Genomic DNA, 26,738 nt, shown 5'->3' on the forward strand with positions numbered 1-26,738 from the left:
TTCTAATACAAGTGTTCGCTAAAAATGGTTACGAAAAATATAAATAAAAACAAATAGTTTAAAAATATAAAATAAAAGCATCAAAACCAGGTGTTTATAAACTAACTTGTAGTTGTGGTAAATCTTATGTGGTGAAACTGGTTTGAATATATTGGTCCAAATTTTCGATTCATGACGGAAAACATAACTTTCTGGTCTATTCTGGTAAATTCTGGTATATCAAACCATAAAAAATTTTGACGCCAAAGTTTTAGCATTGAGTTCTAATAAATTTGAAAGAAAAATAAGGGAAGAAGATACAGTACCAACAAACTAGCTCACGCAACCCAATAGGAGTTTGGATGATGGTCAATATTTAAACACAGATTTTTAGAAATCAATGATGCTTTTTATTCAGATTAAAAATTGACGTTCAACATATTGTTTTCTTTAATGAGTTTTTTAAACACTCTTTGTAAAAATATTTAGTTTTATAGTCTGATGATGAGACCGTCTAGTGGTCTTGAAATATTACTAATTAATGAATAAATAATATATTTGTTTTGAATGTCTCCATAAAAGAAGTAATTTATAATAAATAATCTACTGACTTGTATTTAATTGGCTTTTGGATCTACAGAATAGTACTTTTACTAAGACAATTAAAAATAATTCCCAAAGATATACATTTACCTAAGTATACTTTTTACCCTACGACTATATGTGACTGAAAATGAGAGGTCCTTCAGTCAGCGAGTTTTATTCAAAAACTAGGGGAGGGAGGGGGGATGGGGGATGTATCGGACTCCCCTCCCCCAATCCCTCCCCACCAGAATCTATAAGATTTAAAATATCTTATAAATGGAGTACCTTTTTTTAATTATTTTAGGAAACACAAGTTTGTTACAAAATACCAAAAATATTTTAACATCCCTTTCTCCCCCTCCCCCTCTACCACCAAAAATTCCTGGATCAGTCACTGAATAAGATAGGTACTATTGTTCTTTATTTACTTTTTTGGACTTTTTGAGCTGTGGCTAAAAGTGTTTTTCTTTATTCGAAAATAAAGTTTCTCAAAAAACACTTAAAACCCTAAGACATTTCAAAAAAATTAGTGAAAACCCTAATTTTTTGAAATGTTCTGCGCAATCTTAGAAAATGATAAAAATGGTAGTACAGTCACGTAAATAAGTTTCTTTTATTTTCACGTGCGGCGCACGAAAAGAAGTAGTTTCTTGACCCATGTTTGTTTGGTCTTTAGCCTAAATTATGGATAGCTCATTACCTGTGTTTATAGACTTACCTGAAAAAGATCAGGTAAATCATTATCTTATCATTATACAATTTTTCAAATCATTATACATTTTTCTAATTTAGTTTCGAAGTTTGCTTGGCAGTTACGTTTTAATTCAACACTTTTTCAAACAAGTACATTTTTTTAAAAATGAAAAACAAATTTTTAAAATAAATCTATGAGATAATCTACCTTCAACAAAACAATTTTAGCTCTGATTGACTATCGTATGACTGTTTGACTATATAGGTTATCTAGTATATCCAAAGTTACGAAATTAAATCAAATGATGTACTTGCTTTGTATGGTAGTAGGTCTTTGTTTGAGACATTGTACTTAATACAATGACAAAAGCCAATGGGCTTCAACAATTAATTTAAGATTACAAGTAGTATGCACAATCATAGATCAGCTTTTTGCATTAGTTTAGCGATACCATCAAAGTAGATACAGCATGTATGTTGAAAGAATGGTATCACATATATAAGAACACATTCATTTTATTTCTGGAACTCTCTACTGATCAAAACTAAAAAATCTTATACTAAACTAATAGAATTCAATATATTTATCAAGCAATTAGAGAATTGTAAAATAAATCTAAAATAATTAAACAAAAATTTTAAAGCATAGGAATACAAAATTTATATATGTGTTAGTATATATGTAGGTATGTATGTGTATGTATATATACTTTTGTGTGTGTGTTTGTTGCAAAATAAAATACCCTAGCAAAGCAGCTGTATATACTGAATATTTAATTACATTTATCTTAATTATGGATCTTGTATTTTGTAGTCTGAATCAAGTAAGTAATAATAATAAGAATAATAATAAAGTAATAATAAAAATAATTATTTATATTGTTATTATTGCTATTATTATTATTATTATCATTGATTTTTTGTTATTTTAGTTTTGTTATTGTTAATAATATATAACTGTTTTGTTTACTTAGTTTTTTATTAATTTTTATTAATTATTTATCTATTGATTCTTTAGTTTATAAAATTGCATTTCATAAAAAATTGTTATGAAACTTTGGAAAAAAAGAACTCTTTTAAAAGTAAAAAACATTTTTGTTCATACTTGAACAAAAATGTATCTTATTTAAAAATGTTTAAACAAAAAATAATTTCAATTTTGAAAATCTTGTGTTTGCTGCTTACTTTAAAACACATAAAAATAAAGCATTTAAGGTCTTTGGGTTTCTTTCCCAATGGTGTTGCATGATTTAGTTTCTCAGACATACCATTTAATACATTTTTTAAAAACTTTTTTTTTTTACAGGCTAAAGAAATACGACAATATTTGAACTCTGCTGGAGCAGATCTCGGCGATTATAGTAAGGAAAATATTCATGACGAGCTATCAAGTTTATTAGATGCTTGTGATAACTGGTTAAAGTCTGCCAGCGATGCTGGTAAATATATTTTTTATACTCAGTAAATTTTTTTTAATGTGAAAATATGATCTATATTTCACATATAAAATATTTGTTATAATCATGTGTTTGTGTGTGTGTGTTTGTGTGTGTGTGTGTATTAAAGCTAAGTATTTTTTTGTACATTTCATAAATTTACAAAATAATATTTTTGCTTTATCAGTTTTTCAAACTTGTTTGCTTAGTTTAATTGTTGTTATTATTTTTTACTGTTTCTCTTTTTTTTTTATTACTTTTTCTTTTTCAAGACCTGGAGGCAATGATGAATAGCTTTATTTCATTGATTCTTTTTTGTGCAAACGATGCCAAGCTGACGAAGAAATTCATATTAAAGCTTACTGATATTGGAGCCTCAGAAAATAATGCTTTATTACGTATTAAATTGTAAGATTACTTTTTCTTTGGGAAAATAAATATTTATCTGAAGGTGAAATCTGTATAAAACAAATTTTATGGGTATAAAAATTTCGGTATTTAATGTAAAATTTATTTTACATTAAATACCAAAATGTTGACATATTAATATTACAACATACGAATTTTTTTTGGTATTTATAATTTAATAGCAAAACTTAGTCATAGCTACAACCACAAACATGTGCTTCAAAAACTAATTTTAAATGCTGTTTTCTAAATGTAGTGATTTTTTTCTTTTCGGGAGGGGGGGGGGGTAATATTCCTGTGCAACTGATATATGTCACTCATAAGTAATCTGATAATGCAAAGTATTATATATTTCTTCGGCATTTGACATTAACTGTGTAGCTTTAAATGTTTTGCAGCTGTTTCGTAATAGTTTTTAATGCAATATATAATGCAAGAATCAGCTTGGGGTTAGATGACATTCTTTCATACTGAAAACAAAACTAAATATTTACAGCAAAATATAATACTATAATTTTAGTTGTTTTATAGTGAGTAATAAAAAAGAAAAAGAAAATATTATAATTATTGATATTATAATTATTGATATTATTATTATTGTTATTATTAGATCAACTTATTTAATTAAAGTTGCTACTTTCTGATTACCTCGATAAATGTTTTTCAAATAAATAAAAAAATCTCAAAGATTTAAGTGTTGTAAACATGCAATTTAAAAAACATTTAAGTTCGATGTTTTTTGTAGGAGATCATCTAATTGTAAAATAAATTTTTCTTAGTATTTGCATGTTTTAATACAAATTAAAACATCAAACTTTATATCTGGATGGTTTTTAGAGAAACTGATCTAGCTATAATTGTGATTGGTCAAGATTATACAAATACAATGATTGGGCTTAGTAAGAAATTAGTAGGTTTATTGTACTTAAACTTATCTGATCAAACTTATCAGACCTTATCAGACCTTATCAGATCTGATTAAACTTATCAGACCAATCTTTGCCTCAACAGGTGCACAGTGGGCCAGGTGGTGGACAAAACCTAAAAAATAAATGTTTATTATATTCAAAACTATATAACAAAACATATTTGTAATACTCTCGTTTAAAATTTTTAAAATTGTTTTGAGTATAATAGTATCTTTTAAAACCACAAAAATCAATTGTGGTTTCATGTATAATGAAAATTTTTTTTTTAAAAAAAACGTTAAATTTTTATTTTTTATGCATAGCTATAGTAAACAGTAAGTTTTAAAACTTTATGAGCTTACGGGATTAGTTTATATATTTAAAATATTTAACACTAAAGCTTTTCGAAAAAAAAATAAAGTAAAGATCAGCCTTTATAATACACTTATAATCTGGCTTTAAAATAACGTGGTAAATTTTTAACATTTAATACTTTTATTTTGTACAAAAAGTGTCACATAATTTAGGGAACCTACGAGAACCTATATTGAATGCTTGAACTTGTAAATGTAATATGTGTACAACCTATTTGAACTATATACATTGCCCCTAACTTCCCCTTTTGGGTTTCTTTAACATTTTAAAATAATGACTTGTAGCTTATGTTATTTGCTTAAAATCAACTTTTATTTCTCGTAAACAAAAATACATGTTATTTTGTTTGTTATTTTATTCGATACAAATTGCACTGTTAACCTAACTTTTTTTTTTGTTTTTTTATATAGTAATAATATAAGAATTGGTGACATTTACGGACTTATACAACAAAATAAACTAGTTTTTATGATATACCATTCTTTTCATTAAATATAACTGTTCTAGTTTCTGCAGATATTAAACTAGAGGATTCTGAGTGAAAAACTTTATAAAATGCAATGTAAAAAGTTGATAGCTGCAAAAAATAATAATACTCATTTTAAGTGAAGTAAAGACAACTGGCATGCTCAAGATTTTCAATACACCTACAGTCCATTAAATGCTACATCATCAGTTAATGAAGTTGGGAAACCATGTCGCTCTTTCGAAAAAGCTTGTAACAAAACAAAAAGAATAAGCTTAACAATGTTTTTAATATTTTATTTAGTTATAAATTACTTCAACATGCAACATGCAACATACAACAAAATTGAAACTAAGAAGTGAGTTTAAGTACAAAACTGGCACAAAAATTTCTATTACTTAAAATAAATACCCATTAAACCTGCTTAGATATATTCATTCGATGAAGCTTTAGCATTCATAATTAATGGTGATATATCAAAATCAACATACCAGCTTCTAAGAAATAGTGCTGAAAAAATGGCTGCCACATATATCCTTTGTATAATAGTATAGTATCTTCAAAAGCTAAATGCTATTCCAAGAACATTCAAATGGATGGCTATTCAGTACAAATACCGCTAAAAGATTTTCTAAAACACACTCTTAAAAAGCTATGTGGTATACAAAACATTTAGATGCAAGGCTGGTTTTAATGGTGCTACAGGATATAGCCTTTACAAACAGGTAAGTTAAAATGAAAATAGTGACGAATGAAGAGTGCCTGTTGATTATTTGCATAGTACCTTTAAAACTCAGTAGACTTTATAATAATAAAAACGTAATATTACTTATCCAGAATGTGCGGCTAATAGATTAAAAATTAAAAAATACATTTTTATATACAAAGATGATAAATAATCTACAGACTTATTCAAAACGTTGTGGGAATATAATAATATCAATAATAGAGTTTCAAATCTATATATTCATTTATATTCTCTATATATTTCTATAAATTTATCTATATATTTCAAATCTATTATACAATATCGATAATAGAGTTTCAAATCTAGTGATAAATTTTCATTTTTTCTGAAGTGCGCATTTTTATTTTTAAAGCTTGTTGCATCAAATTTTTTTTAGTTTATTCCACCAGAAGAGTTTGTTATTCAGTTCCACAATATTAAGAAGTTATAGGATTTGAAACTAAAAAATAGCAAATCCGCTTTTTTAAAGTTTTATCAAGTTTGTTAAATAATTTTTAGAATTAGCAACTATTTAACTAAAATTTATAATAAAAGTAAATAAATCTTAATACAAAGTGATTCTTTGGACATATAAAGGGTTTTAGTAAAAAAAAAAATATCAAAATAATTTTGTCTACCATATGTCTAATATCCGGCCCACTGTGAGGTGGCTTAAAACTAGTCGAGTCAATACTCTGACTTAAAACAAGATTAAAAAAACATGTTTTTAAACATGGTATTATGAAAGACTTAAAATTATTTTTTTTTTTTTTTTTTTTTTTTTTGGATTGCAGCCAAATCAAACAATAAAGAAAATATAGTTGCTGCAGATATGTAGATTAATTTTATGTTTTGGTTAATATGGGAGCTACATGTTTATAAATTGCTTTTTTGTAACAATTTCTGTTAAGTTTTGTCTTTTTGAAAATCTTTGCTATGTCATCAGTTGTGTTTGTATACTTTTGTCAATCTAGTGGATTGAACAAGAACAGATTCTTGATGTTTATTTCACATGACTGTTTTTTTATTCCATCTAGCTATCAAATTTAAAAAGGTTAAGTAATATAATAAACTTTTAAATAATTAAATATTTTAATATCATATGAACTACTGCAAAATTTGATTTCTAATGGCATTTTAATTTATATATATATTTTTTTTGTTGCTACTTTCTACTATTTTTATATATATTTTGTTATTATATTTTAAATATATTTTGTTTTCTACTAATATTATTTGTAGATCACAAGGGCAAAACCACAGATGTAACATTTTTCTCATTAAACAGAAAATATAATACATTATCAATAAACAGATATCTGATGTTCAGAGACACCAGATATCTGTTTATTGATAATGTATTTATATAAAAGTATTTTTTTATGACATTTTCGTCCTAATGCAACATATAAATGCAGTTTTTTTGCTAAATACAAAAATTTTTTTTTTTACAATGGTCATTTGAAGACAAGAAACTTATTTTGGACATCTGTGATTTTTTTGTTGTGAATTTATCAACTCATAAACTTCACTAACTTTTAATCTTTTAGAGCACTTATTTTGTTAAATGTACACCATTTTTTTTTTTTTTTTAATATCTTTGCTTTCAACAAGGCTGCAAGCAACCATTGTAAGAGTTAGAAGTTACTGGAAGAGAAAAGATGAAGATTGTAGAGCAAGATAACGATTGACAGATGACTTAATAGACTGCAAATTATATAAATCAGGAAAGCAAGATGAAGGAAGCAAATTCCAAAGAACTAATGTTTGAGGAAAAAAACCAAGAAAGATCGTAAGTAAGAGTTAATCCTAGAAGATGAAGGGTAGATGACTTATCGAGAACATTACCATTCATAAATATATGAAGATTTAAATTATTGCAATAACGATTGGCTGAAAAAAATTGAGTTTTATCTGAATTAAAGTTCACCAGCCACTGTGGGAAGGATTCAATAATTTTAAAAATGTTACCAGATACACCATAAAAAAAAAGCTTATGGAGAACACCGGCATGCCAAATTTTATTGAAAGCTTTAGAAATGTCAAGAGCAATAGCTTTAACCTCTACACCTTTATCTAATGCGCGATTAAACCTATCTGTTGTTACTGTTAGCAAATCAGCTGTAAAACAAGAAGATCGAAATCCATATTGATGATCAGAAAGTAAGTTATTAGAAGCAAGATTTAAAGACCTTGCTTATGATAAGAAAACTAATGGGACGGTAGTTAGAGGAAACAGATTGCTCTCCAGAATTTTTGAAAATAGGGATAACAGATGCTGCTTTCCAGCAGGCTGGAAAACAAGACTAAGCACTTGTTAAGAACACTTCTGCAAGACTGTAACAGGTATATTGTCTGGTCCACAAGCTGTAGGATAGTTTTGAAAGTATAGATGACAGCTCCAGAGGGCACTTCTGCAAGACTATAACAGGTATGTTGTCTGGGCCACAAGCTTTATAAGAGTCTAACCAGGAAATCACTTTAGATACAGAAGCTGGAATAATACAAATGTCAAGCAATGGATCAATCTGTTTGACAGCTAAATTAGGTAGAATACAACTCATAGAATCAAGAAATGATATTGATGAAAAGTTCTTAGCAAACAATTCAGCTTTGTCTTTAGGTGAGGTGACAAAGTCTGAACCATACAAGACAGGTGGAATAACAGATTTGCCCCTATTATTGATACTGTTAAAGATTCTCCAGAAGTCACGATAGCCTAATATTTGTAATGAAATATGAGATTTCATGACCTGAGAATAGTGCGCTTAGGCATTAGACAAAACCTTTTTACAATGGTTTCTAACAGTAAGAAACAGATGTCTGTCCTCTGGAGAATTGTTTTGCTGATAGGTTTTGATTGGAAATTGCAGCAGCACAATGTGAGGAAAACCATGGAGAAGAGGTTTGACCTGGAATTGTCAAGAGGGAATAAAAGATTCCATGCCAGCCTGAATCCACAAAGTTATGTAAGAAGCATATTTTTTAGCAGGATAACGAAAAATTTCTACCCAAAGGCCATCATGAAGAAAATCTCGGAAAGCGTTCCAGTCAGCTTTAAGATAGTTGTAAGATGTACGATGATAGGGGGATTCAGATGACAAAAAAGAATGATATAATAGATTTAGAGAGATCAAACTGTGATTAGAAGCTCCTAAGGGTGAATGTGGAGAAACTGAGCACTGACTAGGATCAGAAACAAGACACAAGTCGAGCAGAGAAGGTAATGATTGAGGTTGTCTGGAAAGCGAGTTGGAAAGTTGACTATTTGAGTTAGGGATTGAGAAAGGCAAAAGTTGAGGGCTTTAACGCTTGCAGAGTCACTGACACTAGAGCCAAGCCATTCAGTGTGATGAGCATTAAAGTCACCAACAAGAAAAAGATAACCATCAACACTAAGATCATAAGATAAGACAGCTCAACTCAAATTAGTCTTACAAAGAGCAAGTAGGTCTGGTGAACTTTGCAAGAAATAAGACTCAACAGAAAAAAAGTTACTTCGAAGACCACAAATATTAGTGAATGATAGGTTTAGAGAACTTGGTTTTTTGTGTTTTATAGTTTTTTTACTTTATTCATTTTTAAATTTGTTAAAGATTTTGACTCAAAGCATAGATAGTACTCAGTACACTGTTTAATAGCCCAAGCAGTTGTCTCATTACTATTTATAAACCCTAAGCCACAGGAATGGGCTCCAAATGTGGCCTTGACAATGCACACCAAAAGTACCAACAAGGACACCATCCATGCGCAACATGGCACTGTTAATACTTTGATATTTTTTAGCTGTTGATGGAATCAGCCTCTAAACCATAAAACAAAGCTTTTGAGCTGTACCTTCATTAGGAAATAATAGAATGAGTTGCTAGTCATAAAACAGAGACACAAGCAAAACCCATGAATTAAGTCAAGAAGATCCAGCATTCAACATCTTAAACTAGAAACAGTGTATTAAAAATACATCTGTGCCAGCCTAATAGATGAAGAAGGGGTGTGAGGCTTGTCAACAGATTGCCTAGGAGGCCTTCTACAAGATCATCTCTAGCCTTAACTCAACCAAGAGCCCCAAGGCATGGGGTTAAATTTAATAAAAATTATCATTGCAACCTTATTTTTCCCTTAACTTCATTTATTTAGCATACTGTCTGTAATCCATCACTTTGTATCAAGATTGTATTAACCAGACAAACGCCCCATTGTGAACAAAATGTTGATAAAAATCTATGCTTTTTTTTTTTATTTTATAATAAATATCAAATAGATTTTTCTCTTTAGTTTATATAATTAGCAATTGATCAAGTAATATTTTATTTTGTTCACTTAGAAATTGTTTAGCTTCAATAAGTCTTTGATTTTTTAACAAGTAAGAGGCAACTGAGCTCTGTATGCTTGTTTCAGTTTATCGAGGCACTTCAATGTTTGATTAGAAATATGGGATGTAACACACAAAATCATATATTTCTAGTTTTCCATACATACTTAAATAATTAACATAATTAAATACAACTAGCTTTTAAATTATAACTAAACATATCTTAAATGGACAAACAACCAAGAAGTTTGGCTTTAAAAACTCTGCAAATTTCAGAACCTTATCTTGTATTATGTTTATACATAATATCGAATGGTTGTTTTTTGTGAGAGGTCTGGAAAACACTCTTTCAATTTCTGGTGTTTCTGCTAGAAACTTTATAATATTGAATGGTTTTGGTTTTTTGTGAGAGGTCTGGAAAATACTATTCTAATCTTCTGGTGTTTGTTAGAGACTTTTGATTTGCAAAGGTCATGTGTCCAGCACATAAATTTCAAATCAATTTGATACGCTTTACATTTGAGGCGAATGATAATTTAAAAATCATATAGTATAGAGAATAAATCATCAAACCATTTGTTGCCAACAATTTCATCATTGCAATAAAAACATACTTTTTCAGTTAAAAGTATACAAGTATTGAAAGAATAAAATGGTGTACATATTGATTAGGCATTTCAGAGTCTTTTTGCAAATCCAAGTAGATTACTTTACAAATAAAAGTGTGTTGAGTTTGAAGACATTCAGCTCTTTTTTTTCTGATAAAGCGTTTCAGCTTTTCTCTTGTAGAACTGAAGTGATGCATTTAAAGCATTTTTATTTTGTAACATATTTTTAGCAGCACTAGACTGAGACAATTTATCGACTCTACTTTTTAATTTGTGTGTATATATAAATGTGTGTATATATATATATATATATATATATATATATATATATATATATATATATATATATATATATATCAGGGCTCGAATTAACGTAAAAAAATCTAATCGCGATTTTTTTGTTGCTCATAAGCCCTCCTCCACTCCCGCCAGATGGGAGGGGGCATTATTTATTTTAACTTATTTATAATAACATATATAATAAGTCTCATTTTTGCATAAGATGTCATAACATTCACCTTCAGCGGTTGTAAAGTAGCTTTAGTTATAATTTACATTATTAGTATTATTAATTGCATTAAATCTAACGGCTGTATTTTTGTAAAATCAATGAACTTGATATAATCTTCTTTTAATTAATTATTTCATTTTCTATTTTATTTACATATTTTAAACTGTTTAAAACAACTAGAATATTTAATTTTCTATAAATTTTTAACTATTTCAAATTTATAGATTGTTTTGTTAGAGTTTTAAAAAAATTATTTAAAACTCTAACAAAACAATCTATAAATTTGAAATAGTTATAAAAAACTATTAAAAATGACGAAAACATTATCGTGATAAAATGTTAAACTTAACATTTTCACGAAAACCAGCAAAATCACAAACAAGAATGATAATTAAATTCTTACTAAGTAAGTTTTCTTATCTAAGTAACCTTATCAAATTCCTATGATATTTCTATCTATTGCTTTTTCATTCAATGTATTTTTTAATAAAAGTTAGCGTTCACTTTTTTCATTCAATAAAATAAAGCAAAAGAAAAAAATGTGTCTAAATAATAGAATCTTTTACGATCTAATACTTTTTTTGATTGCTATAGAAAAAGTATTAGATCGTAATCGTTAATATTTTGATCGTTTTGTAATCATTTCACTAGTTTAATGCTTAGAATTTTTCAGGATTTTTACTTACAAAAAATTATTTTTACTAAGTAAAAAATCATACGTCATTACAAGTTATTATTTAATATTTTGATTTTAAGGGGTTACAATGCACTAAAATAAAACTAAAAGTTGTCACAATTTTCTTCCTCGCTTTCACTTTCTTCCAAATCCGATATTGTAACTGTCGCTAGATCAATGTCTGTTTTTCCTGACATACTTTTTCTCTATTTTCCGGATAACGATGAAAATTTGCTGACAATCGTCTAACTTTATCATTATACCATTCGTTCATAGCAGTATCAGGTTCAAATTTGTCAATCTCAGGACCTTCTTCACTTATCCGAAGTAGAGATTCTAAGAGATCTCATCTAAGACAACTTCTCCAGTCATTTTTTACGCGATTCATACTTAAAAACATTCGTTCTACTTTCGCATTTGTAAAAGGACAAATAAAAAATAGTTCAAAAATATCAAGAATATTTCAGCATTCTTTTACCAAATTTGATTTGGAAAAAACAATTTCCCAAATTTTCAAATAATACTCATTTGATTGTTACTTATGATGGGAAACATGATGTTTTAAAATGATCCACTCATGAAGTATATTATTCAAATCACATCCTACACCAATTAAAAATTCAGAAAAATGTTCAACAACTTCACTGATAGCTTTATCGCCAAAAGTTCGATCATTCACATTTAACGGCCAGTTATAAACGTCAAGTAAAGCTACCAAATGTATAAACAATGGTGATTTTTGGAGAGATTGAAAACGGCCTTCCATACATATGGTAATATTTGCAATAATTAGCTTGCACTCTTGATTCGAATAGGTATTTAATCGTTTGTTTTTTATAAATTTTTCCTTCCTTAAACCATCGGTCTTTTTCCTGCATTTGTACATTTTCGCTAATTGATTTTCTAAATCTTTTATTTTTCTTTCTTTTACTTTATGCTCCGCTTTAAAAAAAAAATTGTCGTTACAGAAGTCACTGCAGTTTTATACTATAAAAGAACACTAAATATTTGCGAATAGAGTATCAATCTTCTAAAATAAAAAAAGAATAATCACGAAAAAAAGAAAGATTGGGAAAAAACAAATTTTAAGAAAAAACTAATTGCGAAGGTGCAAATAGTAATCTCGATTCGCGATCGCAATACGCTTAATTCGAGCCCTGTGTATATATATATATATATATATATATATATATATATCTGTGTTTCTGTCAAATCAAGTATAGATAAACACAGATTAATTTATGTATAAATCTCTAAAAATGTTCAGGTAGCACTTATATGAATAACTATGGAGTTAAGGTTCTGTTATGTTCTATTCTGTTATTAATCTTCTGCTTCATCTATAACAAAAATATGGGAAGAAATATCCAAATCCTGCTCATCATTGTTTTTAAATTGTTGAAATATTCTGTTGTAATTTCAAACAAATTTAAACTAACAGTTTAAATTTGTTTAAATTAGTTTCATGTATTCCTGTCACATGATTTTTCAATCTTAGATCTGGAACACACCTCCTTTAACTGTTGTTTTTTTGTTGTTTTTTTATTATTTTTTATGTGAATGTATTGTTGCTTACGTCATCCGACATATTTTTTTAAGAATAAAAGTTAGTCATGTGACTTATCCTTTTATTGTCATTGGTTTAGTTATAAATAACTTCGACAGCTGTGTTTTTTATTCTGTAAACATTGAACAATAGTGGTTGTTTTAATGTTGCCCATTTTTTGTAATGACCATAGAACCTTATAACATAGTTTTTTGTTATGAATTTTTAAATTAAAATAGCTTAGTACTAAAAATCATAAAAATATATGAAACTTAAAATTTTCAAAAAGTGGACATCTGTGGTTTTACCCATGTGGTCTTCATTTATTTTAGTTAGAACTACTAAGAGGTTATCGTGTTGCTTTTTCAGTAGTTTTTTAACATTTATAGTATTGATAATTTTTATATAGCATTTTCTTACATTTTTTTGTAGTTTTTTTACTAAATAAAAAATGTCTATGATAGTGTTTAAAATATGTCTATGAAACCATATGTAAAAAATTTACTAATATTTGTTATGAAAATTATTATAAACTTAAATCTGAAGAATACTTATATAGATTTGTTTTTAGATTAAACAATTTTTTCATTGGTCTGCCAGACAATAATCCTTTGCGTTATGACGTTTATATTGGCCAACTTCAGCTATCTATAAAATTTGGACACACAAAAATGATGACAACACAATTAAAAAAAGTAATTTAATACTTTTGTTAAAGGTTTGTGTATAAATGTTAAAATTACTTTTATTCATTGTTTAATATTGTTAAACTATGCATAAAAGGGTTTTAAAAATCTTTATTTTTAAAAAATTTCAAAAAGTTTTTTTTTTCACATTTTTATAAATGCTGACTGCTATGAAGCTCAAATACTTGACAACTTTTGAGAATATGTTTACAAATCATGAAGAATCAACAACAACAACAAAAAGTGTAACTTGAAAAAGAAGCTTTTTATTTTTATCTCCTACCTCAAAATTGTGCCTTCTACGTTTAGATTCAGACAGTCATGGAAACTTTTATTCAATTTTATTGGTCTAAAGTCAAGTCTCACTTGCCCCTTTTTTTTTAAAGTCAAGCTTCATTCTACCCCATGTTTGTCTTCTTCTTGTGCAGCTGCTATTTCTAATTAAATAATCAACTAATCAGTTTACTTCTTCTTACTTGATCCTTTAATTAGAAAAAATCAAATCTTAAGTCATACAACTTGAGTCAGCATCTTAAGTCTAATAAATCTTTGACAATCAATACATATCTGATAATATAATAACAACATATCTGATAACATAATAACAACAGATTTTGATCACTTCACTCTACTGTTGACTTGTTAACTGTTATAAAAAAAAGTTGTAGATTAGATGGAAGTGGTGAAGTATAGGCTATTGCTTTTGGCATCAAAGGTTTTTTATGTAGTCTGACAAACTGATTGTCTCCATAAGCTAGCTAGATATGGTATATCAATACATCATATATTAATACTTACCTTTAAAATATTAAATATTAATCTTACCTTTAAAATATTTGTTTATGACTTTAAAATATTTGTTTATGACTTACCTATATAATTCAGATAAAAAGTAATTCATTTTTGATTGCTCAGTACAACTGATCTTAAATATGGCTACTTTTCTGTGGTAGTTTTAGACTTGCATTGGCTGGTGAAATTTAACCCAAACACAATTCAGCTATTTACTGGTAATAATTATTGCAATATTGTGGATATTCTTACATTGATGAGTGGTAAAACTTTTATTGAATCCTCCACTTTATGTCTTTTTGGATTATTTTTCACAAATAGAAACCATATATCTTATCCGTTGCAAAGTTATCATCTTTTTTTTTTTTTTTTTTTTTTTTTCGAATTCATCTCCCCAAAGCCGAGAAGGCCACTACAGATGAGGAGGCTACTTGTGGTATGACCCTCTCTCAACTCTATAACTCCGAAACATGAACCTTGACGAACAAGGCCGCTGCGCGGAGAAACAAGTTGATAAGGTCACTTGTGATAAGGTCATCTGATAAGGTCACTTTTATTTGTCTTTGTATAGAATACTATCACCATGTTTTAGGCTAGTTTTTCTAATGATGTTCTTTCTCCTTTAAACAAGGTCCAAATATGCATTATAAACGTAATTGAACCTTCTTTAGTTGCCAAGCTTGAGTCTGTCCCACTGTTACCACAGTAACTGTTACCACACAGTTATCTTTCTCTTCTACATATGCTACCATAATTGCTGCTAAAGCAAGATTTTGTCTCTTGTTCTGTCAAGTGAATCTCAATATTGCATAACTCTAAATTGCATTTATTTGCTGTAACTATTCTTTTATGCTCAAAAAAATATTTATCTATTTTTTTCTCAAACATTAATGCCTTGTAATTCTCTTCTGGCATCATGGTGTCCTAGCTTATAAAATTTATTTATCTGTTTTCTTGCTCTCAAACTTTTATCTTTGTTTTCTTTAATAATCTTACCTAAATAATAATTTGCTTGCAGCTTAATGGAAATGAATTTTTTAAAAATATTTTTCAGTATATTTATTTATATGTTTAGTTTTACTCTCTGAATAGTATTGCATGTTTGGTTTTAGATCAAAGAATGGCTAGGAGTTTGGAATGTAGAATTGGAGGAGAAACGTACTTGTTACAGATTACTGCACGCAGCATTAAAGCATGAACATCGAAGGTATTACATTTCTATGTCAAGAAAATTAAATTCATGAATTTCTTTGTTACATTTAAAATAATTATTTCTCTAATTTATAACAAAATATTCAAAAGTTTCAAATATTTTTATAGCGATGAAGCGACTCGAGTTATGTTGGAATTATTATCTACCTATGATGAAGAGTGTGCCTCTCTAGCAAAAGATGATGCTGTAGAATGTATCATTGACTTCATATCTAAACCAGATGTTTTTATTATGGATCATTTGCTTCAACTGAAGCCTGTATCTGCTCTTAAAGGGCAGCTAATATACGAAGTAAATTTTTCTGATTTAAAAAATTAAGTAAAGTAATCTTCATATTTAAAAAAAGTATGGGCATCATAATATTTTTGTTAATCAAATAAATGTACAAGAAAAATTGAATCAACATTAAATCATTTAGTTCAATGTGTTGTGAATCTACAAACTTCTTAGGGAGATTTTGATTGGACAAAATAATAGTTTATTTTAAATTATAAATTTTACAAGGATTTTATTTTTTGATTAAAATACAGTTTTTAATTTAAAATTAAATTGCTTTGACAATGTTTTTTACTCTAAATTTATAAGAATCAAGGAGTTTCATCATTCTGAATGGTCTGGCAACCTTTTCAACTGTAATGCTTATACTATTCTAAAATTAATAAAATTATTTTAAAATAATTTATAGTTATAGTTTAAAATAAGTTTTTTATTTACAATAATTATTTTCATTCTTTTTTAAGTTGCTGACAATATTTGTTTCTGGGCAACTCAATGATTACAATACCTTTTGCACAAATAATCCAGATTTTATAGAAAAATCAGGTATAAATTTATGTCTGTCATTGTTAGATATAAATATTCTTAAATTGCATTTCAAATAAAACTTTATTTAAAATTACTTAATTTTTAAACATAGGTTGCTAAGTTAGGTATAAATGTTAAGTCACCATTTGATTCAAGGTGCTGGTTAACCTTGAACAGCAAAAATTTGCTTTGAAAGGTTGTTGTCTATTTGTCTATTTTAGTTGGCTGTTAACAGTCTAGTATTTTTCCTACTGATTATATTGAACATAATAAGTTTTATTTTTTATAATTTTTCATAAATAATATTTACTTTGTGCAAGCTATAATTTATAAAGGTTGGGTTAAGTAAAACTGGCGCTTTTTATATCTTGATTTAAAAAGATAGGAATGAGCTACAAAGTTGATTTTTTTTTATTGAATGCTTATTAAGTCTTGAACAAAAATGAATAAAGAAAAAAATTAAATATCTTCAGTACGATAAAATTTTCTGATTTTTCTCTTGATGGGAGTCATAAGATTTGCACTAGGTGCAAATCTTATGATTTAAGATGTGAGATTCATACTCTGTGGTGGTTTTATCTTTTTCCTTTTTAAAGTCAGTGCTTGATTTTGCTTGCCTAAACTTTTTACATAATTTGGCTTTAATTATCGCCTAATATTGTTAAATTGGACAAATTTCAGGACAATTTGCAGGATTGTGTGTTCAAGGTATGAAATCGATACTAATGGCATTATCGAAGTTTAACGTAGATTTGGAGTAATGACACAACCCTAGGTCAAGCCAAAAGATTGCATTACCATCGTGGGCCTTCCACAGTGGCAATAAGTGCTTTTTAAGGCACTCTTTTTGATAAATTTCACTATTTATTGTGGAATTAGTGACAAAACTTTGTGTTTTCAATCCACATTGACATATGGCTTGTGAAGCCATAATTTTTTGGAGGAGTTTTTTTGATGTCCTGAAATCGTTTTGAAATTTAGTTTCACATAAGTTTCATTATCCATAATTATACTTTTTTTTTTTTGTACACAATAATTTTCTATAATTTTCCTGCATGACTTCTTCCCACTAAATTTTCTTCAGCATTGCGATCTCAGTTTATACATCTTGAAAAACTTAATTTTATGCTTTTTATTGATAGCCTGAACCAATTGTCTGCTAGTTTTGCATTTTAGTGCCAAATCTTGCTCAGAAATGTTAGGATTTGCCCTTATTTTTGCCAAAACATTCGTCTTCAGTTTTGTTAATGTTCAAGTCGTTGCCACTTCTAGGCATTCTATTTATTGTATTAAGTGTCAAATACTTATTTAAAGTACTAATCACAGTGCTTCTAGAACATACAACAGTTTTTACAATCGATTTGGGAGGCAAATTAGGACTTTCCACTCAATCATGCAAAATTACGTCACATACTTGTTGCTGTTTTGTTGCCATATTGAATAGTAATAACATTTTTTTTAAATATTTTAACTGAAATACATAAATAATTATTTTTCTAATAATTAACTAATAATCAACATAAACATAAATAACATAAGTAATTATTTTTCTGTATGATAACATTCTTTATGATTTTTTTAGCGCTCTAATCATAAGAAATAAAGTGTCAATTTTACTTAGCCCAACCTTTAATATAAAATAAAATTTAAATATTTAAAACTATATAAGTGTATTATAAACATTTACATAGATTATAGTTTTTCATTATAACATTTCATCTTTTTTAATACTGGTATGTTCGATTCAACAAGCTTGTTAAATAAAACATAAGTATATAATATATAAATATGTAAATAAAGCTTAAAAATAAAAAAGTGTAATATAGTATAAAAATATAGTAAAAGTCATATAGTATAATAAAAGTAAATATAATAAAAGTAATAGTAATATAGTATAATAATAATAAATACATAATAATCTAAATTTCTTTTGTTTTTAGGACTAGACCATTTGGCTAATATTGAAAAAATGAAAATCTTAACAATGATATCACTGGCAAATCAAGAAAAGGAAATAACGTATCAAAAAATTATACAAACGTTAGGTCTCACTGAAGACAATCTTGAAGAATTTGTTATTGAATGTAAAAGAATTGTAGCTTTTTTAACTAATGATATTCACATGTCTTATACTGTAGACTTAGTTCTGCATCAAATGTAACACTGATGAGATCATACTGAAATAGGGGTAGATGGGGATTTCAGTACATACTTAGACTGAAGTGTTGTGCTTGACAAGCAGTATCTACATATTATGGGATATATATATATATTATATTTATATAATATATATATTATATTTATATAATATATATATTATGTTTATATAATATATATATTATATTTATGTAATATATATATTATATTTATATATATATATATATATATATATATATATATATATATATAGTTCTATAGTTTGTTGGCTTTAGGAAGAGCGGAAGGAAAAAAGTGATTCTTACGCCAACACATACGTCACTTTTAATTACTTTTGACTTTCGTCCAACATTTCCGTGTTGGACGAAAGTAAAAACCATTAATTTAATTACAAATTAATCGTTTTTTAAAAAAACCACAAAAACGCAAATTTAATTGACCAGAATGTTTTTAAAAACATTCTGAATGTTTTTATAACATTTTGAATGTTTTTAACAATATAAACAATGTTTTTATTTTTATTTTTTTTAATAAAATATTTTTATTTTTATTTTTTTTAATAAAATGTTTTTATTTTTATTTTTTTTACTGTAAATCATGCGCGGAGTGTTGCTACATCGACTATCTTATAGCCTGACTCGCAAGAGAGTGCTGCTACATCGACTGACAAATAGCCTGACTCGCAAGGGAGTGCTGCTACATCGACTGACAAATAGCCTGACTCGCAAGGGAGTGCTGCTACATCGACTGACAAATAGCCTGACCCGCAAGGGAGTGCTGCTACATCGACTGAGGGTTTGGTTGGGGCAGGCAGTCTATCATTATTAAAAAAAAAAAATTCCGGTCTTGCATTTTAATTTTTACTTTTTGTCAACAAAATATCGAAAAAACTTTCGGACAACATCTAAGGGTTCTATATATATATATATATATATATATTATATTTATATAATATATATATTTATATATATATAATAGGGTGTCCCAAAAATATATATGTATATATTATATAAAAAATATATATGTATATATTATATAAAGTATATATTTATGTATAAATTATATAAAATATATATATGTATATATTATATAAAATATATATTTATATTTATATATATTTTTTATATTTCTCTCTCTCTCTCTATATATATATATATATATATATGTGTGTGTGTGTGTGTGTGTGTGTGTGTATATATATATATATATATATATATATATATATATATATATATATATATATCTATATATATCAACCCTTGGAAGTGTTTGAGGTTGGCAATTTTTTGCCGACCTCAAACACTTTCAGGTTGGCATTGCCGAATGCCAACCCTAATTCAGAAGGCTGATATAGATAAACACACACACAGAAACGAGGTTAAGCACTTGTAAGTAGACAGATAGGTCGTCATTGCATAATGCTGACCCTAATTCCGAGGGCTGATACATATTTTGGGGTTGGCATTGGGCAATACCAATCTAACTGCCGACCTAGAAGTGTTTGAGGTTGGCAAAAAAATTTCCGACCTCGCTTCTATCTCGTATGGATAAACCTTTCTATTAAATTTTTTTGCTGACCTGATGCCGCCCTCTAACAGATTAAGGTGGGCAAATTATTGCCAATATCATTTTTCCTAATTTTGAGGGTTGATAGCAAGTATCAATTTATGGATTTGTCTATTATCAATGTATCAATTATTTGGGATTAGTACAATTGACCTTATTTTGGCACATTTTTTTTATTGATTTGTTAATTTTTTAATTTGTTGCTTTTTTATCCTTGATAAAAATATTAAATAAACTCTTTCATTACTGAAGAGTTGAGGATTTTTTTGTGTAGCACCTCTAAATCCTAATAAAGATATGCTTTTTATTACTTTAACATAAAATTTGTATAATATTTACAATTGTATAATATTATATTTGTTTTACATTTTTTAAACCTTTTAATTATTGTATAATTTATCCGGATCTGCATCACCTCCAAAAAATTGGTACATCATGAACATATATGTTAAATACTAAACTTAAATATTATATGTTGAATAAAGATTTCTATATTTAAATTGAATAAAATTTCTTTAGTGGTGAAGTCTGGGCTTGTTCATGCAAAAATTGATCAAATTAATGAACGAATAATTATCAGGTTATTTTTAATATAATTTTTTTAATATAATTTATATATTTGTTTAATATTATGCAAATTTAATATTTGTCATGTGCTGTCATAACAATTGTTATGTGATCGTTATATTTAAGTTATTATGATTTTGAGGTAGCGTAGCGTATTCAACATTCAGATATTCTGTCATTTGTTTTTACAAAAATATAAACTTTATGTTTTGGCATAAAATAAACAGTTGAAGGGAAATGGTTATAAAAATTTTGTTACTCAAAAGTTGTATCTTAAGAGAATCCTATCAAGCTCACACATTGTAACTAAAAACCACAAATAAAGGTTTTTCTGATTAAGCAGTGTTAGGTCATTAAATATTAAAACAGTCATTTGTCATTTTTGGTACCAATGCTCTAATCTCAGGTAATGAGTCTGAGTTTTTTTTTCACTTCTTTTTTTAGATTCTTGATTTAGACAGACTGTTCAAAAAAACTTTGAGTTTTTGATAATGATAATGCTGAAATAGTTAACTCTTAATTTTAACTCAGTATTTTTATAATAATATTTAATTTATATTTACACCACATCATTACTTTAAATTTAATGTATGCAGTTTACACCACATCATTGCTCTATATTTAATGTATGCAGTTTACATCACATCATTACTTTATATTTAATGTATGCAGTTTAAATCACATCATTACTTTATATTTAATGTATGCAGTTTACATCACATCATTACTTTATATTTAGGTTTAAGTTTTTTTTTTTTTTTTCAACAGTTTTTATTATGTTTGAAGTGTCTCTGTTTTGTACTTTTTTATTATTTAATGCTTATATTCTCAAAAGGATAAAACCTTTTATTCATTGTTTTATCCTAATCATTGTTTAAGAGTTTCTTAAAATAATATAAAGCTATTCACAAGTTCATTAAAAAAATGTTGGTTTTACTCATTAGTTTTAACAAAAACAGATTTTACAATTGTTTTCATTGTTTTTTGTTGTTATTGTATGAATTAGTAAAGTTGCTTTGGAAAAAAATTAAGCACTACTCAACATTCAAAAAACTTATTAAAAAGTTAAACCTTAAAGTTGAATTGAGTTTATTAATTATACCTTTTTTGACGCCTTAATAAATAATAACCATGTAAAAGTTGTAAACTATTAACTAGAAATGTTTCAAATTTTATTTTGAATACAAGTGGGTCAAAAAACGGTGTCAGAGACCATCAAATGGCAAATTATTGGGCTTTTCACATCAATAAATATAGCAACATTGAAATAGGCAAACTTGTGGGTGATTCTGAACATCTGGTGAGAAAATAGTGCAAATCTGCGAGCTGACATGTAAATTTCATTCCGGACTGTCTGTCGACTGTCGAGTTTAGTGACCTAAATGTTCTGAATATGACTGTACTAGCATATTCAGAACCAGCAGAACAAATCCTTAGCTCAGCAACATACGGATGAGCTGTTATACAGCTCATCGGTATGCATGAGTTGTATAACAGCCAGATCATTCAATACTAACAAAAACACACTAGATTGCATTGCTAAAGCAGTTGTATGGCAGAAATCTACAATACATTTTCCAGCAAGATGGGGCTCTAGCACACACAACGCATAGTATGACACATTGGCTTAGCACAACTTTTTTTGTTGTTGTTGTAAATGCAATGCATTTTAGTGAAGCTGCACCGAGCAGTGAACGCCTTAGAGGTGAATAATAAGTTAAAAAGGGTTTAGCAGAGTGAGATAAAAGTACAAAAGAACAGATGTCCAGTGGAAAACAAAGAGTCTAAAAGTAGAAAAATACTAAAAAACTGATAACACCAAGGTATCTTTTTAAGGTTCTCCATTGTGTTATCCCAAAAGGACTATTCTCAGAGTATCCCGTCAGGACAATTGCCACAGACTTCTGAATTGACACTGGGACCAGAGGACACTTAGTGTGGCGCAGTACAACTTGCATACAATTGAAAGTTAGTTTATTGACATGAGTGTCGATAAGTGCAGTGCATTGTCGCAGTATAACATGGGTTAGTGAGAGTTGTGAACTGTTTTGAGTTCTTATAGCTGTATATGTAATAAAAATAGTAAATGCAGTGTACGTGACTATTGTAGTAGCCTGTCTTGATAGTATGAGTAATCAGTACAAAAATAGTTGAAAGTCATTTGAATTGGTATAACGTAAGCTAGATGTGAATACTAGAAGTCCAATAACATGAATCATAAAAATAACAAACTATTGCAACTAGATAATCTGGAAAATTTAAGTTGAATTACACCAATATAGTAACAATAACTTGTATATATATTTTACAACTAGTAATCTGTATATATATTTTACAACTAATAATATAATATTATGCGGAATTTTGTATAAGTTATAAGATTAACTGTGAATATGTCATGTGCCTGTAATGTTACCAGGAGTTTCTGAAGTCGAGTAGAATTATTCGTTTTATGAAACAGGTAGCAGGTAGCCTCTTGTCAATTAAACAAACTGTATGTATAGCATGGCTGATTTTGTGTTTACTTATATTCATAGTGACTTGTGTCTTTAGTATAAGTTTTTTGTATCAAAATAATATTAGTGGTTAGAAGCTGGTTATCAAAATTAAGTTATGTGGTATCTAGTAATAATGTGAATTTGTATTTTTTATTCTTTATTAGCTTAATAACTCATTATTAGCATTATTATAGTATTTTAACAGTGTGAGAATGATACATTAACAATAACATGTATATATATATTTAAATATAGTTTAAGTTATAATTTATGTGTTATTACTTATCTTTTATAGAGGAATGTGTATGTCACAGAGTTGGAGTAGAATTATTCGTATTTTAAGTAGTTATCAGATGGTGTATGTAACAGAGCTGGAATAGAATATTTGGAGTGGAATGATTCGTTTTATATATAGTTAGTGTGGTGTGGCTTGCGTTATTGGTATGATAAATATATATAGTAAAAAGATGCAGTGACTATTGAAAGAATATTAGATATAGTACCTTTAGTGTATTTGACAGTAGTTATGCATTAAATATCATGCTTATCTATAGTAACACTGGACATATTATGTACAGCCTGATATGCACAAACACATTATGTAGTACTGGACACCTAATGTATAACTAAGTAGTACTGGGCAGTGGTTATGCACTCTGGCTATACACAAACATCCACTAAATGTATATATATATATATATATATATATATATATATATATATATATATATATATATATATATATATATATATATATATATATATATATATATATATATATGTATGTATATGTATGTATATGTATATATACATACCCATATACATATATATACACCCACAAACACACATATATATGCATAAAAATAGGTATGCATCTGTCTACAAATATATACACAAATACATACATATGCACATATACACACTGATAAATATAGTTACGTATATATTCATACAAACACATGAGTATATATGTGCTCACGTATGTGTATGCACACACATATACCCCATGGATATACATATATATACCAAGACATCCATAAATTATTTATATGTATCATATACATTACAATGGTTATTTCACACATTTATTGTGTTAAATAGGTGTTAGAGTAGTGTTTTAATGACCCAATTTGGATAAAGTATAACCCTATAGGCATAAATCAACAAATATAAATTCTAGAAATATTAGTATCAATCTAAGAATGGCAAGCATCAGTGTATTGAGTGGTAGATGATTAAAATTTAGGTGTTTTATTGACCAATTACCCATGTAGTGTCAAGATGACATTCTTATCAGAATCATTAATTGTCATCGGGGAGTTTCGAAGGTCTGGCGCCTGACCAATGGTCGACACCCTGTGGACACTACCTTGCTAAAATCGAGCACGTGCTCAAAATTTGTAAAACACCAGTATTTGATGGGATGGTGTGTCGTAGACTTAGTTTGTTCTTTTCTTGGCCAACTCTGACCAGGGCCTTAGTGTATCTACTTGTGAATGTCAATGTAGGCATTCACATAGATATCATATGACATTTATTATGTACCACAGACATGCAACATAAAGTGATAGTCATTGGTACGTAATTATAAACTTTAACTATATATTTTAAAACTTTAGTAAAATGCAGCTAATTGAGGGAAAACATAGACATAGATCCCCTTACAAATAAGTATTGTTACATATACTTTGTCTATAAATATAATTGTGAATAGAATAAAAGAAAGTTAAGTAGCAAAAACATGTGTGCTTACCATTTTAAAAGTAAATATTATCTTTGGTTTAAATCGTGACGAGGATGTAGAATGTGTTCTTGATGATGAATATCAACTTGTTGTTATAAAAGTTAAATTTAGAATTATAAATAAACAGTGATATACAGGGAATGTGAAAATTGATAAGAAACTTAATCTGCCTAAATATCCGAAGAATGTAAATAAAGTATTTTCCAGCAAGATGGGGCTCTAGCACACACAAGGCATAGTATGAGATTGGTTTAGCACAACTTTTTTTTTTGCTTTGGTGTCCTAAATCACTAGATCTCCTCGGCATTTAATAAAATAGATGAGCCTCGGCATTTAATAATAGAAATTGATTTTCATTGGATTGACAAACTTAATAACACAAACAAAATCGATTTACAGCAATTTGTGTACATGCCTCAGCAAAGTCTGCTATGCAATAAAAGTGTGCGCATGTAACCTTACGTTGGAGTTAGCAACCATGTGTATTAAATTGACGTGAAATGACTTGAAATAATAATAGTATTTAGTGATTTATTTCACATAATATTAAATTTATGTATAAAAAAAATATAGATATAACATAACTTAATGGATAATATTATAAACGTATGGACACATTCAATCATAAAATGTTAAACATTTTGCTAACTGTATAGACTTTAACCTTTCAGCAAAATATGTTTTTGATTTTTGCTTGAAAATCCAGCATTTTTGACCTAACTTGTTAACACGTGATTTTGCGGTTCCAAGCTTTTATAAGCTTCCATATAAAATTTATAACGATCCTGTAAAATTTAGTCATTGATATATAATATGTTGTTCAGTCCTATTTTTACCCTTAGCCGTCAGGGACTGTTGTCAGCAAAAATGCGCTGAATAAACTCATGTTTATTAATAAACGCGCTTAAGACAATACAACTTGTTTTTAAAATTATTTATTTCCGGCTTAACTTTGAATAAAACTCTAGAGCACTATAAGAGTTTGATGATAACATAATTTACGGTAATAACAATAATAATAGGTTTGATACTATTAATTTACTTCCAGCAGTATCAGCTTTTGCTCTTTCGTTAAATTAAACTGATTACTCTGAGGTGCTTAATAAACGAGAGGGGACGTTTAACAATTTTGGAAATTTTTCAAATATTTAATTATTCTAAATAATTATTTTAGATAATTAAATATTTGAAAAATTTCCAAAAACTATTTTATTTAAATTTTTTAAATTATATTTATATATAATTTAAAAAGTTATATTTTATATATATATTTATTTTATATATATATATATTTAACGATTTTTAGTGTACTTAATATGATTTGTTATTTTTAGATCGGTTGGGTTTAGAACATTTGGTAAAAATGAGTGGGAGTCACTGCAACAAAAGCTTCAGACATGGGTCACTAATCTAAACGTCATCAAAACAAACTTGGAGCAAGTCGTACAATCGTAATGAACTCAATAAATTTATATATTAAT

General features: G+C 27.7%; 1 protein-coding gene across 1 annotated transcript; it reads left to right on the forward strand.

Annotated features, from left to right (window-relative positions):
* The first annotated feature begins 1,124 nt into the window (after positions 1 to 1,124).
* Positions 1,125 to 26,738, forward strand: LOC100202013 (eukaryotic translation initiation factor 3 subunit M). Its single transcript, XM_065791289.1, has 10 exons — positions 1,125 to 1,296; positions 2,564 to 2,696; positions 2,966 to 3,101; positions 13,802 to 13,925; positions 15,821 to 15,915; positions 16,029 to 16,212; positions 16,662 to 16,743; positions 18,666 to 18,809; positions 20,968 to 21,028; positions 26,592 to 26,738. Exons 1-10 carry the CDS (start codon positions 1,249 to 1,251, stop codon positions 26,710 to 26,712), a joined length of 1,128 nt encoding a protein of 375 aa, XP_065647361.1. The 5' UTR covers positions 1,125 to 1,248; the 3' UTR covers positions 26,713 to 26,738.

Source organism: Hydra vulgaris, chromosome 02 (genome assembly GCF_038396675.1).
Source record: "Hydra vulgaris chromosome 02, alternate assembly HydraT2T_AEP".
Lineage (NCBI taxonomy): Eukaryota > Metazoa > Cnidaria > Hydrozoa > Anthoathecata > Hydridae > Hydra > Hydra vulgaris.

Excerpts from the sequence above, each read along its gene's own strand:
- LOC100202013 (XM_065791289.1), top strand. The coding sequence starts at position 1,249 with ATGGATAGCTCATTACCTGTGTTTATAGACTTACCTGAAAAAGATCAG. Across the intron at positions 16,213-16,661 it reads AAGGGCAGCTAATATACGAA|TTGCTGACAATATTTGTTTC; the intron begins GTAAATTTTTCT and ends TTCTTTTTTAAG. Across the intron at positions 21,029-26,591 it reads AATGAACGAATAATTATCAG|ATCGGTTGGGTTTAGAACAT; the intron begins GTTATTTTTAAT and ends TGTTATTTTTAG.